This window comes from Ovis canadensis, chromosome 21 (assembly GCF_042477335.2).
Source record: "Ovis canadensis isolate MfBH-ARS-UI-01 breed Bighorn chromosome 21, ARS-UI_OviCan_v2, whole genome shotgun sequence".
NCBI lineage: Eukaryota > Metazoa > Chordata > Mammalia > Artiodactyla > Bovidae > Ovis > Ovis canadensis.
Genome location: NC_091265.1, coordinates 55315657 through 55332719, shown reverse-complemented (window position 1 = coordinate 55332719; position 17063 = coordinate 55315657). Strand labels below are relative to the sequence as shown.

At 44.1% G+C, this 17063-nt stretch overlaps 1 protein-coding gene across 1 annotated transcript; it reads left to right on the top strand.

Annotated features, from left to right (window-relative positions):
• Positions 1–4103: 4103 nt before the first annotated feature.
• Positions 4104–13099, top strand: LOC138426656 (pregnancy-associated glycoprotein 1-like). The gene is made up of 7 exons (XM_070289443.1): positions 4104–4212; positions 4315–4433; positions 5616–5681; positions 8259–8389; positions 10967–11108; positions 11196–11294; positions 12992–13099. The coding sequence occupies exons 1-7, from the start codon at positions 4104–4106 to the stop codon at positions 13097–13099; spliced, it is 774 nt and encodes a 257-aa protein (XP_070145544.1).
• Positions 13100–17063: the final 3964 nt, after the last annotated feature.

The window sequence follows — 17063 nt, the reverse complement described above, 5'->3', positions numbered from 1 at the left end:
TGTTGCAATTTAACTACCATAACTGAATTTAAACAACATGCAAAAATGAGGATTAAGTCACAGTGCCCCATCTAAACATACCTGGCAACAGGAGAGGCCCCTGTTGTATTCAAGGGACAGGTATGGATAGATCTCAAGCAGGAATAAGCCCTGGGAGTCTTGGATGAGTCATTAAACACGGTTGTATTTACTTTGGCTGCCTCAGTAGTTTTGTCTTCTTTGATTGGGAAGGCATTTCAAACTTATTTTTTGCATGTTTGGTTTGGCAGACAAAATTTTTCATGACATAGACCCTATGGGGAAATTATATCAGAAATATATCCATTTATCTTCAGCAGTTAAATTTTGTTGGTTTGTATGTCCCTGATGATCTTTCTTTATAAACAGAAAGGAAACACACATGTTCAGTATGCATTCATTCTCTTTTTAAATCAACTGACATGACTTAAATTCCTCTCTGTCCCCACTGCCCTCCCAACTCTAGGCAAGAAATAAAATCCTGCAGAGACTGAAGGCTGATTTCAGCACATCACTGTGGAGATTTCATTCCCACGGTTTTTTTGGGGGGGAAAAAAAAAAACAGTTGCTAACATTAAAATCAGTAGATTGTACATAAATATCCAAAATTCTGATTCTCTTGAAACCATGGCCAACTGGCCTGCTTTCCAGCACGGGTGAAGTGGAGGAAAGGCTGCTCCAGTGGTAAGGCCAGTGTAGCCCAGGGTTCAACATGGCCACCTCGTCCTAGTGTCATAACTCCTGCCTCCTGGGGCCATGACTTAGTGAGAACTAAACTGCTAACTCTCTTAAGATAAAGACTACTTTTGTCTTCATCAACTTTGACTTTGAAGCCTTTAACCCAGAACCTAGCACACAGTTCTTCCTTGTACGTTTGTTGGATGTTATAAAATATCTTGTGGATACATAGGACATTTCTTCCAATATTGAAACCATGCAATTGAAGTACTGCTCTGCCCTAAATCTTTGATGCAGACTGGCATCATAGGTGCCCCTGATGTCTGCCATTAGACCCACTACCTAAAGCCAGTTGTATGTCCCTGGGCTGTCCCTGAAGTCTTCACTTCGCCATTTGACAACTTATCCTCCTATTATCTCCTATCCAGTGAAGACAGCAATGCATATCCCATGAAGTGGTTAGGGAGATGACATGAAATAACGAATGTCAAGCATGGCCCTTAGTATCTATTTTTATGATGTACTTAGCAGTAGTTTGTTTTTTTTTTTTTTTTTTTCCCCTCCAAGTAGGCAAGGTTCTCCATCTTCTTAGGCGTCCATGCAGATCAGCTTGATTTTCCAGTCAAACTTCAAGGAAGAGTTTACAGTTCAATGCTCTGTATTCTGAGAAGCTTCAAAGTCCACTTGCCAAGGACACTGATGAAGGTAGAGATTTTATCGAGACCTTTGTGTTTTTTTCAGACCTATTATTGGCCCAAAGGGCTAAACTAGGGCATGCCAGAGCATATATAACTAGGGCCTCCTGGTCACCACTACATGCTAAGAACATGAACTTCCCTGAGTCCTTGGAGCCAGGAAAGAAACATGAAGTGGTTTGTGCTTCTCAGGCTGGTGGCCATCTCAGAGTGCATAGTCATTTAACTATGGAGACTGTAAGCCACATCATCTTTCTTTCTGTGATTTTTTTAAATCTGATTTTTCTTCTACTCATCAGGTCTAGGATGGAATGGAATATTTCCCTGGCAACCTTAGAGTTCAGCCCTTAAATATTGATAAGTACCTTGCTATAGGAACTGTGGGACCCAAGGTTCTTGGTGTAGACTTGTATAGTTGCACAACTCTGGGGTCCAGTCATGTCATGACTTATTGAAATTGGAAATCTTTGCCATTGTTCAGAGCACAGTCATTGCAGATGTAGATGTGGTCCTATGGAATAGCACTTTTCTACCTTTTATTTAGCATGTCCTCTTTGTTCCCTCTCTACTTCAGTGTGTATATGTCCATGTCTGCATCTCTGTATCACTATCATTTATCTCTCTATCCCTTTGGAAGTTTCTGTGAGTGGATTTCTCTCTGTGGTGTATTCTTTTAACTTTTCTTTTAATTTTCTATGTTTCCTGAACTTGTTCCATATCTCCTGGATTCTTCTTTCAACTCTCTCTTCTCTTTCAACTTGGAGAAAGATTGGGAGAGCTACTTATTCGCTGTTTTATATCTGATGAGCAGTGTGACCACAGCCAATTCACAAACCCCTTGCATTTCAAATTCCTCCCTTGTAAAAGAGGATAGGAATCCCCCTTCTACCTCCTTCCCTGAGCTTCTATGAGAAGGATACAATGGGATGGCAACAGCAAAGCTAATGACTGTCATTTTTGAGTCTTCTTATTTATCTGATACATTATATCCATCACTTCACTTATCCCCAAGATATTCTATTTGGAGGATTTGAATCATTACATTCCATCATTTTTCCAAAGGGGAGACTGAAACCCCACATGACCATATGTCTTACCCAACATTACAGAACAGAAGCTTTATTCAAACCTACGTCTTTGCCATGGAATATTCATAAAATTCTTATAATAAGGTGACTCATAAAAATGATTAGAAAATACACAGTGCCATTACAATGACAGTTATACCTTAACACTGACAGCTAAATGTAGCATCTTCTTTGTTTTCTGTATCAAATGTTTGGTGAAAGAATACTTCTAAGGAAAGTGAAGACCATGAGAAATACCTTCAGTGAAAAAAAATGCTGAACAATTTCCTGAAGGGACATGTTTACAGACTGTCTCAGTTTTCTTCTCGTGGCTCAAATATAACTATTCACCCCCTGAAGAACATCATGGATGTGAGTGTTTTGGGAGGATGGTGCTCCACAGCGCCCCCTGGTGCTCTAGCCTAGCACTGGGGCTCATCTGGAGATGCCACGTGAGATGTTGGAGCTGGGGCTCCTGCCAGGAGGCAGAAACACTGGGCCAAAGGGGCCCCATGCAGAGGAGAAGGCACTATCATCCTCAACTCTTGTCTTGGTGACTGGGCCCAGAAATTATCAGGTGGCCTGTAAACATCCACTTCTGTGTCAAAGATGTGTCATTAGTTTGAGGGAGATTGTTCCTTCTGAGCAGAAGGCAATGGCGACCCACTTCAGTCCTCTTGCCTGGAAAAACCCAAGGATGGAGAGGCCTGGTAGGCTGCAGGCCATGGTATCACTAAGAGTCGGACACGACTGAGCTACTTCACTTTCACTTTTCACTTTCTTGAATTGGGGAAGGAAATTGCAACCCACTCCAGTATTCTTGCCTGGAGAATCTCAGGGATGGTGGAGCCTGATGGGTTGCTGTCTATGGGGTTGCACAGAATGGGACATGACTGAATCAATTTAGCAGCAGCAGCAGCAGTTCCTTCTGAACTAAGGGAGTCATCTAGTTACAGATGAAGAGTGACCCATATCTGATCAGAAGGTAGAACCAACTGCAAAGCAATTTTGAATAACCAGGCAGATCAATTCAGTTTCCACAGAAGCAAGAACCACAGCTGTAAAAAGTTACTGAACCCATATTCCGTATAAGGCCATCAGAATCTAACACAGCACTTACTGATTTTAGATTAGAAAACGGGCTTATTTTGTCTTCAAGAATGCCCATGCCAACCTGACAGATAGGCAAAGAGTAAATACATGTCAAATGAAAGGGTCACTTGTGTGGTGTTCATTGGATGTGATCTGAGTTTAGAGGGAGTGACTGGGGTTGTTCAAGAAGGACCTCCTGGAAAAGGGGGTGCTAAAGCTAGGTTTGAGGAGACTACAGTGTTTCTCAAATGAATGCACCAGGACTTCCCCGGGTGTCCAAAGGGGCTGGAGTTCCAATGGTTATGCCTCTGCACTTCAAATGCAGGTTGTGCCACTCCAACGCCCGGTCATAGAATCAATATCCTGCATACAATGTAGCACAGGAAAAAAATATCAAATGCAAGCACCTCTGTGATCAAAGACTGTGAGCTGTATGGTGGTTAGAAAGTGATCTCAAGAGATATGTGACACCCAATGGGAGGCAGTAGTGTGGGAACAGAGGGTAGCCAGTTCTGCACTAACCCACTCCCTCCTTCTCTGTGTTAAGCTCTATATGGGTAAAGTCACCATTGGAACACTCCCTCAGGAGTTCCAGGTTATCTTTGACACAGGCTCATCTGACTTGTGGGTGACCTCCCTCTTTTGCCCCAGTCCAGCCTGTTGTGAGTACAGACCCCATACCCACTTGGGGACCATCCTTCACTTGCCCTGCCACCCTGTTTCCACCCTTGGCACCTGATGACACTCATCTCTTTTGTCTGTAGCTACACAAGTTAGGTTCAGACATTATAAGTCTTCCACCTTCCGGCCTACCCAAAAGACCTTCAGCATCGCCTATGGATCTGGGAGCATTGAGGGATTTCTTGCTTATGACACCATTTGGGTAACTTTTAAAGAGAAGCTGAGTCAGGACTGGCTATGGAGTGACCCCTGCTTGCAAAACAGATGCAGGGCCATCTGTCAGGACCCTTCCAAGCTAATTCCCATAGATATTGGCCATCTTACCCACAGGATCCTGTTCCTGGGAAGGCAGTGCCCATGGTGACACAGGAGCAAATGAATTAGCTAACCCAGGGAGTGGTTTGAGGTGTGGACTTGCAGCTCCTCTGCCCATGAGCAGTTCAAGGCTCATTTTGCTGGGAGCGAGAAGAGGGGGGGAAAGCATCCACTTTTATATTCACAGACTGTTCCAGGCACTTTGAGGTAATAATTGGTTTAATCCTGCAACAACCCCACACAACAGGTGGTCTGATTAGCTCATGAGACATATGAGAAAACTGAGGTGCAGACAGCAAGGGCCTTGCTGAGGTCACACATGTGGTAAACGTTGGAGCTGGGTTGGGTTTTCAGGACGGCAGTTGCTGTAGGGTGTTTAGGGACAGGATAAAAGTGATCTGGGGACCCTGGGGGCAGTCAAGGGCTTCAGGTATCCATAGTGGGACACTGGAGGCCAGAGATGTCAAGGGGCCTGATATATGAGTTCTCACTCTAGGGTGCTTTTGAGAGTCTAATAAAATGTATGGCCTGTTTCCCCAAAGTACTTGAGTAGTTCCCCTCTCTCTCTCATACACACTCACACAAATACACACATATCCCCAAAAGTGAATTTCCCAGGCAGTAGTTTCATAAATCCCTGCAAGCAAGACTGTGTTTTTGGCTTCTGTCTTCCTGGACAGATGCAGAATCCATAGTACCTTACAGAGAATTCAGTCCATTCCTGTCATTAGGTCATAGTGATGCCAGAGAAGGCTATCTTGCTCTCGACTCATTTTCCACAAGGGGGCAGCAATGGGTCCTGACCTGACTCGGTTCCCCCACCTGTACAGAAGACACAGGCCAATTTGACTCACTCAGGTGGTGTTTTTCAGATGGGCAGATGTTTTAAAATTCACAGCCTCTCTCAAATGGAAATCAAATTCCCCTCCCAGCTTGGTCTAACTGTCTGAGGTCCACCAAAGACACAGCGCAACCTCAATTCTTCTCTGAGGATTGAATGGCAATGCACCCCAGCCCAGTCCTAACCTCACTTCACATATCTGTAAATGGGAACACTACTCTCCCACAGATTGGGGACTTTATAAGTGCTGACCAGCCGTTCGGTCTAAGCGTGGTGGAATACGTGTTGGAGATTGTGAGTGAAATGACACAAAGACAAGACACACAAGAGACAGACACAACTCTGGCTGGAGGAAAAATAACTGTGCAAGCAAGCAAGCTTGTGGTTTACATTTATATAGCCCCCCTGGGCACAATTTCAGACTGTATGATTAAGCCTTTTCAGTATAGCGCATGTGCATAGATGTTATCCTACAGCAAAAGGGAGTGAAATTCTTGCTACTGCAGAGTCTGTCCAGAGCCCTTTCTTTTTCCTTATCACAAGAAGGGAATGTTCGCTCGTTTGCAAGGGACCACTAAACTCAAGGCTGTGTCCAGACTCCTTGGCAGAACGCCTCGTTTGCAAGCACGTTTAGCCCAGGCAGAGAGTCCCGTTTGCAGGCACATCTCCACTTTCCCTATTGTGGCCACATTAACCCTTCATCTCCCCCTTTTTTTTATTTGCTTTAATAAATTGTAGCATGGTCTGGATCTTTTTTGCTTTGTGCTTTAGTTGTTTTTATTTTCATCATCGCTGGCAAGATCTAGGAGGAGTCTTATTTCTCCCAGCAAAAGATCTGTCTTTAGGAATTGCACTTTGATCAGCTTTTAATTTTTGACATTTTCTTTTTATATGACCAGGTTTTTCACAATGGAAGCAGTTACCTCCCTTTTGTGGTTTTATATCTTTGGCCAAGGCTGTAGCAAAGACATTAGTCTGATGTTCTGTTTTTCTTACTCCTGAACAGGCTCTGATATATTTAGCTACAGGTACACCCTGTCCTTTTAATGGTCCAGTATATGTTTGCATTTAGTATTTGCATTTTCAAATGCTTAAGTTTGTAATAATATCTCTGAAATTTTATCCTTCCCTACAGCTCATTTTACAGCTACCCTCAATCTTGTTAGAAAATCAGTATATGGCTCATTGAGGCCTTGCATTGTTTTAACAAAGGAGGGCTGGGCGTGGCCAGTAGGGACCACACGGCGCCATGCTCGTAAAAAGACCTGGCAGACTTGTTGTAAGTCCTGATCAGAGTATTGAGCCTGTTTTTTTTAAAGCCTGATAATGGCCCTCTCCCATTAATTTGTCTTCGAGAGGACCAGGGGGATTTTGTCTTTTATTAATCTGAGACTATTTTTTAGCTTCTTTTTTCCACCAGCTACGAAGTTGCAACCATTGAGAACCCTCCAAGGCAGCTTGGGCAATAGATTTCCAATCTAACAGAATGATTAATTTGCCTTTTTCCAATGACTTCAGCATAGCCAAAACAAAGAGAGATTGAGGACCGTATTGCACTACTGCAGCTTTAAGATCTTTAAAAAATTTATATTTCAAAGGAGTGTATTGAATATTTATCACTTTGTCATCTTGCTGTCTCTGGATGGGAAATAATTGTGGAGGATCGATAAAACCACCAGGGGGAGCAGGCAAGTCATCATCATGAAGCATAGACAAAGGAAAGGAGAACAGACAATGTTCCCTGCCCACATTGGGCTGATCAACTGCAGTGGGGAAAAGAGAAGCATAAGGAGGAGCAGAAGGCACAGATTTTTTCTCCTCCCTATGGGATTTTTACCATTCCTGGAATAGATGGGTCATTTTTTTAATCTCTTTGCCCTCCTCTGACAAAACTGAAGAAGCCTCCAAATCTGATTCTGAGCTAACAGATGTTTCATCGTTTCCAAAAGGAGGCTTACTTGTATCTTTACCTTCAGGCAATGCAGAAACCCTACCAACGTTTAGCACATCTTCATAAATTGCCTCTCCCTTTATTAAAGCATTAGATTTAGTTTCATTATCAGTAGATAGCAAAGTCAAAGCCTGTGTTATAGCATTACATAAAGTCCATAACTTCAAAGGGATCACATTATCCTTCTGATGTTGCTTTTTAAATTTTTTTGAATTATTTTCCATTCCTTCAAATTTAACTGTAATTTAGTTGATATTGAAACCAATGACAATGTTGCTCCACCAAGCAAAAGAGCTCACTCAATCAACAAGTCGAGACCTTAACGCCTATGGAGTGGAGAAGTCCTTTGACCAACCCCATGTATTGTGTCCGTAATGATGATGAGGAATTCCCCATGATTTTCCTGAAAGTTCCCCTGCTATGGATTCAAAATCCCCCCGGGGTTACTCACCCTTTTGGTTTCACTTGAGCTCCACGTTGGGTGCCAGATGTTGGAGATTGCGAGTGAAATGACACAAAGACAAGACACACAAGAGACAGACACAACTCCGGCCAGAGGAAAAAGAACTGCGCAAGCAAGCAAGCTTGCAGTTTACTTTTATATAGCGTCCCTGGGCAGAATTCCAGACTGTATGATTAAGCCTTCTCAGTATAGCACATGTGCAGAAATGTTATTGTACAGCAAAAGGGAGTGAAATTCCTGCTACTACAGAGTCTGTCCAGAGCCCTTTCTTTCTCCTTATCACAAGAAGGAAATGTTCCCTCATTTACAAGGGACCATTAAACTCAAGTCTGTGTCCAGACTGCTTGGCAGAACTCCTCATTTGCAAGCACGTTCAGCCCAGGCAGAGAGTCCCGTTTGCAGGCACATCTCCACTTTCCCTATTGTGGCCACATTAACCCCTCATCACGGGTTTGAGGGCAGAGCTTATGATGGCATCTTGGGCTTGAACTACCCCAACAAATCCTTCTCTGGAGCCATCCCCATCTTTGACAAGCTGAAGAATCAAGGTGCCATTGCTGAGCCTGCTTTTGCCTTCTACTTGAGCAAGTAAGTCTGAGATGAACAATCCCTTTCTCCAAAATAGCCTTAAGATGCTTTCAGTTGCACGAAATTATAGAACACTTGATGAAGATTCCTGAGAGATAATATAACCCAGGATAAATATAGCCCTGGGCTGTACCTGACTTCACCACTGGCTTTTATAAATAATTTTTTATTGGAACACAACCCTGCTCCTGGGCTCAAAACCAGTAACTTGGTCTAGTGGAGGTGAGTGAGGAGGAAGACTAATGGAAGGCAACAGGAAACAAGTTGGAGGAAAAGCAATACGATTTGCTTATCAATTTGATAAGGAAGGAAGGAGAAGGATGGTGGATATCTTTCCAGCCTCATTAGCATTCCACTGGGAGCCCAGGAACAGCTACCCAATTTGCAGGAGCCAGGGAAAAATGAAAGTGTGGGACACAAAACAAACATGTGGGACCCCTTGTTCAAGAAATATTAGGCATTTCAAGACAGGGAGAGCAGAGGTGGGGTCCCTTCTGAGTGTGGGGCCCTTTGAACAGTAGAGGTCACAGGCCAGTGGTGCTAACTCTCAGTGACCTGAACGCACACCCTTAGAACTCCTAGACTTTGAGTTTCCTGAAAAATGACAAGCTGGACAGGAGAAACCCATTATGCTACAGCACTGTATCCTCTGAGTGCGTCTGAGTACTCAGGTTGCAGGAGGTAGGGCATCTTCAGTAGCTATAGTGGGTGGAGCCCAGCCAGGTGACTCAGTTTCTAACCTCATCTGTGCCACTCATTAGCCAGGAACCGACCTCGGTCTGGATCTCAATTGCTCCTAGACTCGATTTCTGCATCTGTACATGGGGACCTTATTAGGGCCTGGATGGGTGGACCAGCACAGCTCTCAGACAGTGCTGTTGTTACTGTCTTCAAAGGATCCCCTCCTCTCTTCTCTCTACACATGCAGGGCAAAAGGCAGTGTGGTGATGTTTGGTGGAGTGGGTAAATCCTACTGCCAGGGAGCACTCAGCTGGGTACCATTGATCCACGTGGGCAACTGGAGTGTACACATGGACCAGTAACCTCTCCCTCTGAGGGTCAGCCCAAGTGATGCTCCCACTACTGTACATGGACACAGGCAGACACACTCAAATACACTCTTAAGACACACAGTCACACAGACATATACACCACCCACAATGACACAGACAGACACACAAACACATGGAAACACACAAGCAGACACACAAAAACATACACAGAGACATATATAAATATGCATAGCTAGTCAGAGACACACAAGCACTCACAGAGACACATACAAACACACATACAAACACATATATAACAAACATACAAGGAGATAGATATGCAAACAACCAATGGGTTCATAATCCCCAGGCCTTCTGACCAGGGCTCTGACCAGGGTCCTCAAAGGGTCCAGAGAGGTCTGGGCAACTGGGAAAGGATTGCACCCACTGCCCTGTGAGGTGTGGAGCATGGTTAGAGGACTCTACACTGTGGTGAACAGAAGAGTAGGGAGAATTACTCCAGCCTCGACAGAGTTATAAATGACCAACTGTCCGGGGCTACCTGGACCAAGGAAGTTCTTAGTACAGATAAACGTCAGTTTAAAAACAGGGAAAGTCCTGAGCAAATGGGGAGAACTGGTGTCCTAAAGGAGCAATGACCGAGAAGTGTAGAGATTTGCTGAAGACTTAAGATGTGAAATAACTAATAAAAAAGACACCCCCACGTTCAATGGGCACACAGTGGGGCAAGGGCTATAACAGAGAATCAGGAAGGTGGGATCCAGTAGTGACCTGTAGACAAGAGGCATAATTGATAGGTTTCTCTGTGATACCTTCAGAGAAAAGCTGACCTGTCCTTTGAGTTTCTGTGGGCTAGTCATGTATTTCCTGGCCATGGTCTCAGGGCCTGAACTGGTTGTAGGAGCAGTGCTGGGAGACTCCCTCTCCTAGAGGAGGCCCTCTCTCCCACCACTATGAGAATCTGCTGCCCTTGCGAATCTCCAGCTTCACTCTTCGATTGACCTGTTATTTGTTCCCCACAAGATACAGCTCTCTGGATGTTTCTTATTGTTTTCTCAGTATTCTTTCACTCACTAAACAGACAAGCTTTGGGTATCCACTGTGTGCCAGGCACTTTAGAGAGGCAATGAGAATAAAACTTGCCCTCATGTCTAAGAAGGCAGATGCACAGGAATTGAGATATGCACATAGTGAATTGTGATTTTGGTACATGCTAGACATGAGGAAGTGTCTACAGAGACTGTCAATAAAGGAGACTGATAAACACCAGGTGAAAGACTTCCCTGAAACCATGACAATTAAGCCAGAATCTGGAAGATGAGAAGAAATTTGCCAGTCAAAGGGAAGGGGGCTCCTTTAGGAAGGAAGACCAGCTTGTGGCAAAGTGCGAAAGAGCCTGGTATATTCAAGTACTGCATTCAAGAATGTCGAGGAAGGTGCCGTGTCAGGAGCAAGGGAAAAGAGGACAAGAGACAAAGGGCTGTTTAGAAGACAGTTGGGAAGGGGGCAGCTCTGGGGAGACTCAGAGTGACATTGATGCTTGCTTTGTCACACTGTCTCTCAGCATCTCCAAGAAAAGAAAAGCTATTTCTTGTTCTGGCAGCTGCGAGGCCCTTGTGGATACTGCAACATCACTGATCCTTGGCCCAAGAAGATTGATCAATAACATCCAGAAGCTCATTGGTGCCATGCCACAGGGTTCTGAGGTGAAGGGTCATGCCTCTGAGTCACTCCCAGTCTCCACACACAAGAAGCATCTCCAGGGCCAACCTCTCTCCCTGTCTCTCTAAGAGAACTACGTTTCATGTTTTGTGGTCAATACCCTGTCCTCTATTATCTTCACCATCAATGGCATCAACTACCCAGTCCCAGCTCAAGCCTACATCCTCAAGGTGAGGGGAGAACCCTGAGCGGTGGTTCTCAAATAGGAACTTGCAGGAACCCTTGGGTTGCTGCTGGGAGGAAGGCGCCCTCTGCAGGCCATCTCACACTATTGCAGATGCTGCTGAGCCTTGTGGCTGGCCAGAGCCTCCCACAAGAGGAACTACCTGAGAGTAAAGGGCCATCTGGGAGTCTGATCATCCTCAAATAAATGTGGAGACACCACGCCATGCTGGCATGGTGGGAGTCACAAGGAAAGGTGAACACTCAGGTCCTTAGTGTTCAAAGAGCTTCACTTCAATCTAAACCTTCAGATGGATGAACATGGAAAGACAGCTCTAGCAGTCCTTGAAATAAGTCATGTGACAAGGAGAATGGCTGGGGACATTCCCAGTGTGTTGTCCCACCATAAGGATTAACAGTCTCCCTTTCCTTCTCACAATTTTCCTAGCCTGGATGATAAATTACGTGGTCACCCTAGTTCTCGGATGTATCTTCCCCTAGCTCTGGCCAGGAGTCCTCTTTGTGAGTCAGGCTACCTGACCCCTCTGTGGGAAGGCTGGATGTTAATGTGAATAAACGGTGCACAGTGACTTCTCAGCCCCGGCACAGGGTGGAGGATTCATGTCAGCTCCCTGAGGGAGTTCAGAGCTGGCTGATGGGCTCCAGGAACACTTTGAGGAAGGGAGGGAATTTCAGGAATTCTAAAGCCTAAACTCACGAAGCCATAGGGAGGATTGCATTGCTCTAGGCAAAACTGAACTGGATTCCATGCAAATGGCATCCCAAGGTGCTCTGCCTTGGGGAACTGGGGACTTACCTGGGTGATGAGGGCTACGGACTCACCGGTGGGGATGGGGAACCAGAGGTTGTTACCCCACCAAGCCTGGGGTGGCCAAAGAGGGTGAGTACGGACTGAAGGAGGCTTCCCAGAATTCCTAAGTTAAGTCTTCAAGAACGTGTTGTGGGCACTGCTCTATTTAAGATGGATAACCAACAACGAGTTACTGTGTAGCACAGGGAACTATGCTTAATTATGTGACAGCCTGGATGGGCGGGGTATTTTTGGACCAGGATACATGGATACATATGGTTGAGTCCATATACTGTCCATGGGAAACTCAGAATATTGTTAGTCAGCTATACTCCAATACAAAATAACGTTTTTAAAAAAGTATGGATTGTGGGGATGCAGGAGGAAAATCAGCATTCTCTGCAGAGAAAACAAGAAGCAGGAGTCAGAAGGAAAGAAACAGGGAGAGAGGACAACTATGGACACTCTTTCTTTTCTAAAAATTTTATTGAACTGTGGCTAATCTTCAGTGTTGATTTAAGTTTGGCCGCATAGCAATGTGACTCAGTTATAAGCATACAGAAATATATATATTCTTTTTCTTATTCTTTTTCATGTGGTTTATGGCTAGATAGTTAATATATTTCCTTATGCTCTACAGTAGGACTTTGTTCTTTATCATTCCTCTGTATCCCCAATTCCCAGTCCTCCCCTCCCCAACACCCTTCCTTATGGCAACCTCAATCTTTGCCCTTTTTGGTTGTGGATGAACTCTCATATCCCCTGCTAATGAGAAAATCCCTTGATACTTATCAAAAGAGGGAAGTAAAATCAACAATTGTGCTGGGTCTGGATATCTGTGGGAGTCACATGTAAAGGCTCAGGCTGACTGGTGTGTGTCTCTGATTCCTCCAGGTTTCTAGAGGCCACTTCTATACCACCTTTAAAGAGAACAAAGTGAGGGCATCTAGAGAGACCTGGATCCTGGGTGACATCTTCCTGAGGCAGTATTTCTGTCTTTGATTGAGGAAATGACAGGATTGGCCTGGCACAGGCAGTGTAAATGCTTGGAATGGTTCAAGAATCAGTAAGGCCACTCCAAGCAAACACTAAATCACACTTAGGGTTCTCCTGCCCAGGATGTTGGTGAACTGTATTTGGTGGTCTGCAGATCCTATTGTGGTAAAGAATAAAGGGTTTCACTCGTAACAGTGCTGAAACAAATGGGTGCCACTGTTTGTGTCTGGGAGGTGTACAATGATCTGGAAGGATCTAGAACAAAGTCTGAATCACAGTTCAGAGGAGCCCACCTCCACATGGCTTCCAGGAAATGGGAGACTCATTGAAATGACTCTGGGAATCCAGGACACAAGACTCAGAGCAAATACAAAGATCTCTGTGACTGGACCCAAGAAATCAGAAGTCATCAGTTTTCTATTTCACACACTCACTCTTTCATTCCCTCTTCTTTGATGGTCTTAGCCTCACAACTTTCTTCCTTAAGGCTTCTACACCTAATGAGGAAGTCCAAGATACCTGCCCTAAGGTTTTATATCCTGATGGCATCTCTAATAAGGAAAGAAATACTGAAGACATCAGAGTTCAAGGGTTTTCTCTGAATGACCCACCTCAGATCACATGTATAGACCTAGATCAGCCGTCCTGGCAGGGCCATGGGATCTTATGATCCCATGGTCTTGTGGTCCTGACGCAGCAGCACACATGATTGTCAATTTCCTCCAGAAATACATGACTGAAGCTAGGGAGAGGCAGCCCCAAAGAAAGTGACTGGGAGATAGCCTAGGCCATGGACGAGTTTGAGATGACTCACCAACTCTACCACTTCCTCATTCAGAGGAAATATAAGGGGTAATGAAATAGACTCTCTTCATCCCACCTGACATGAGCTTATCACTTGGCTTCGCCTCTAGGGGAGTTTGGGTGAGGTGCTTCATGGAGAGCTGCTTCCCTTTTGTCCCACACCCAGTCACCAGGTCTCTGCACGTATGCCTGCTCTTTCCTTTCCAATCTTACTTGGTAAGTGATGGCCCCAGTGGATCCATGAGCCATCCTTCTCCTCCAGGGCACACGATGCCCCTTACTTGGACTTCAGTGCTGCTGGGGAGAATGCAACGCATGTATCTGGAGACCCAGGGTACACAGAGCATTCAGCCTTTCTGAGCTTCTCCATGGGTGGGGCTACGAACTGTTTGCTTGGAGCTGCCATGGTTAGGTACTTTTACAGTGGGAGCATCCATTCTTTCCACCTGGAGGCCGTCAGTAGATGCCTCAGCTGAGACAGCAGGGGTCAGAGTTTGACTTCTTTTCAGATTGACTGGTTTGATCTCCTTGTTGTAAAAGGAACTCTCAAGAATCTTCTCAAGAACCGCAGTTTAAAGCTCAATTCTTTGGCATTCACCATTTCTTATGGTCCAAATTGCACATCTTACCTGATTACTTGAAAAACCATAGCTTTGACACTACAGACCTCTGTAGCAAAGTGAGTCTCTGCTTTTTAATACACTGTGCAGGTTTTTCATAGCCTTTCTTCCTTTCAAAGAGCAAGTGTCTTAATTTTGTGGCTGTAATCAAGGTCCATAGTGATTTTGGAGCCCAAGGAAATAAAATCTGCCACCGTTTCCACTTTTCCCTCATCTATATGCCATGAAGTGGTGGGACTGGATGCCATGAATGTTGAGTATCTTTTTGTGAATAGTTTTTTGAATGTTGAGTTTAAGCTAGTTTTTTCATCTCCTCTCCTCATTGAGAGGCTCTTTAGTCCTTTGCTTTCTATTATTAGGGTAGTGTTATCTTCATATCTGTGGATGTTGATACTTCTCCCAGCAATCTTGAGTCCAGCTTGGGATTTATCCAGACCAGCATATTGAATGATGTATCCTACATATAAATTACATAACTAGAGTGACAATGTATACCTTGTCATGCTCCTTTCCCAGTTTTAAATCTTTCATTTGTTCCATGTCTGCTGCTTTTTGACCTACAAAGAGACTTGTTAGAAGAAAAGTAAGGTGATCTGGTACTCCCATTTCCTTAAGAATTTTCCACAGTTTGTTGTGGTCCACACAGTGAAAGGTTTCAGCATAGTCAGTGAAACAGATGGAAATGTTTTTCTGGGATTCCCTTGCTTTCTCTATGATCCAATGGATGTTGGCAATTTGATCTCTGGTTCCGCAAACCATATTATATATCTGGAAGTTCTCACTTCATGTACTGTTGAAACTTAGCTTGAACAATTTTGAGCATCACCTTGCTAGCAAGTGAGATGAGCACAATGGCTGATAGGTTGAAAATTCTTTGGAGTTGCCTTTCTTTTGCATTGGAATGAGAACTGACTTTTTCCAGCACTGCGGCCACTGATGAGTTTTCCAAATTTGCGGACATATTGAATGCAGCACTTTTACAGCCTCATTCTTTAGAATTTTTAAACAGCTCAGCTGGAATTTCATCACCCTCCCTAGCTTTTCTTGTAGTGATGCTTCCTAAAGCCCACTTGACTTCATACTCCAGCATATCTGTCTTTATGTGAGTGACCCCAGCATCATCCCTATCCTGGTCATTATGACCATTTCTGTATAGTTCTGTGCATTCGTGCCACCTCTTCTTAATCTCATCTGCTTCCGTTATGTCTTTAAATTTATGTCCTTTATTGTGCCAATCTTTGTATGAAGTGTTCCTCTTGTATCTCCACTTTTCTTGAAGAGATCTATAATCTTTACAATTCTATTTGTTTTCCTCTAAATCTTGCACTATTCACTTATGAAGACTTTTTTATCTCTCCTTGCTATTCTCTGGAAGTCTGCATTCCATTGGATATATCTTTCCCTTTCTCCTTTGCCTTTCACTTCTCTTATTTTCTCAGCTATTTTTAAGGCCTCCTCAGGCAACCACTTTGCCTTCTCACACTTGTTTTTGTTGAGAACGGTTTTGATGACCACCTCCTGTACAATGTTATGAACCTCCATCCATAGTTTTCAGGCTAACAGACCTAATCCCTTGAATCTATTTTTCATCTCCACTATATAATCATAAGGGATATGATTTAGGTCATAGCTGAATGCTAGTGGTTTTCCTTACTTTCTTCAATTTAAATGTGAATATTGTTTGCTTCTGCCTAAGCATTGCTTCCATATCACCACCCACCACTCCCAGTGGGTGTGGAGCAAAAACACACAATTTGAGGACTGTTACCCTGGATTTCTGCTTGGCTTTTCACATGCTTCACTGTGTGAGCTTGATCAAGTCTCTTAACCTCAGTTTTTTCATGCACCATGATGATAATTCCACCTTCTAGATTACATGTGTGCCTGCTAAGAACAAGTGGCCCTGAGAGGGCTTTCTGGGTTCCTGAGTCTGGAACAAATATGAATTATTCTGCCCCCTGGGGAGAAGGAAATCTTCTGTTTGGAGGTTATGGCTGCCATCCCCAAGGCTAAATATTGATTCAAGCCAAATGACATCTATCTCTGAACCCTGACCCAGAATTCTGACTGAGCCGATGCTTCTGTTTTCTGGGCTTCCACAAGAACTAATGATTACTGATCAGATTACTCCCTTCCTCGGCCTTACCAATCAGCCTTTCCTTGTCAACTACTTCTCCCCTGAAATCACACTGCAAGGAGGGTCCTAAAGGCTCTTTCTCTCTTGCCAGTTTCCCACATCTCCAGCGTAGCAACAAGTAGCTGTTATGGCTACTTGTCATACCAACAACTATGGCAACCTGTACAGTCCAATATCAGCCTGTTAAATGAATCTTTCCCCATTTGGCCCCTCATGTTTAAATTATGTATAGTTGCCTTAGTAACCTTCCTATGCTTGCTGTTTAATGTCAAAATATGTGTGGACCTCATCTAGTTTTCTTTTCCAAGCGTGATTTCAACCATGCAATGAAGTAACCAAACATTTAGTCATCTAACTACCCACAGGAATTGACAAAAGAAACCACCCTTCATAGATTTCTTGCTTGGTC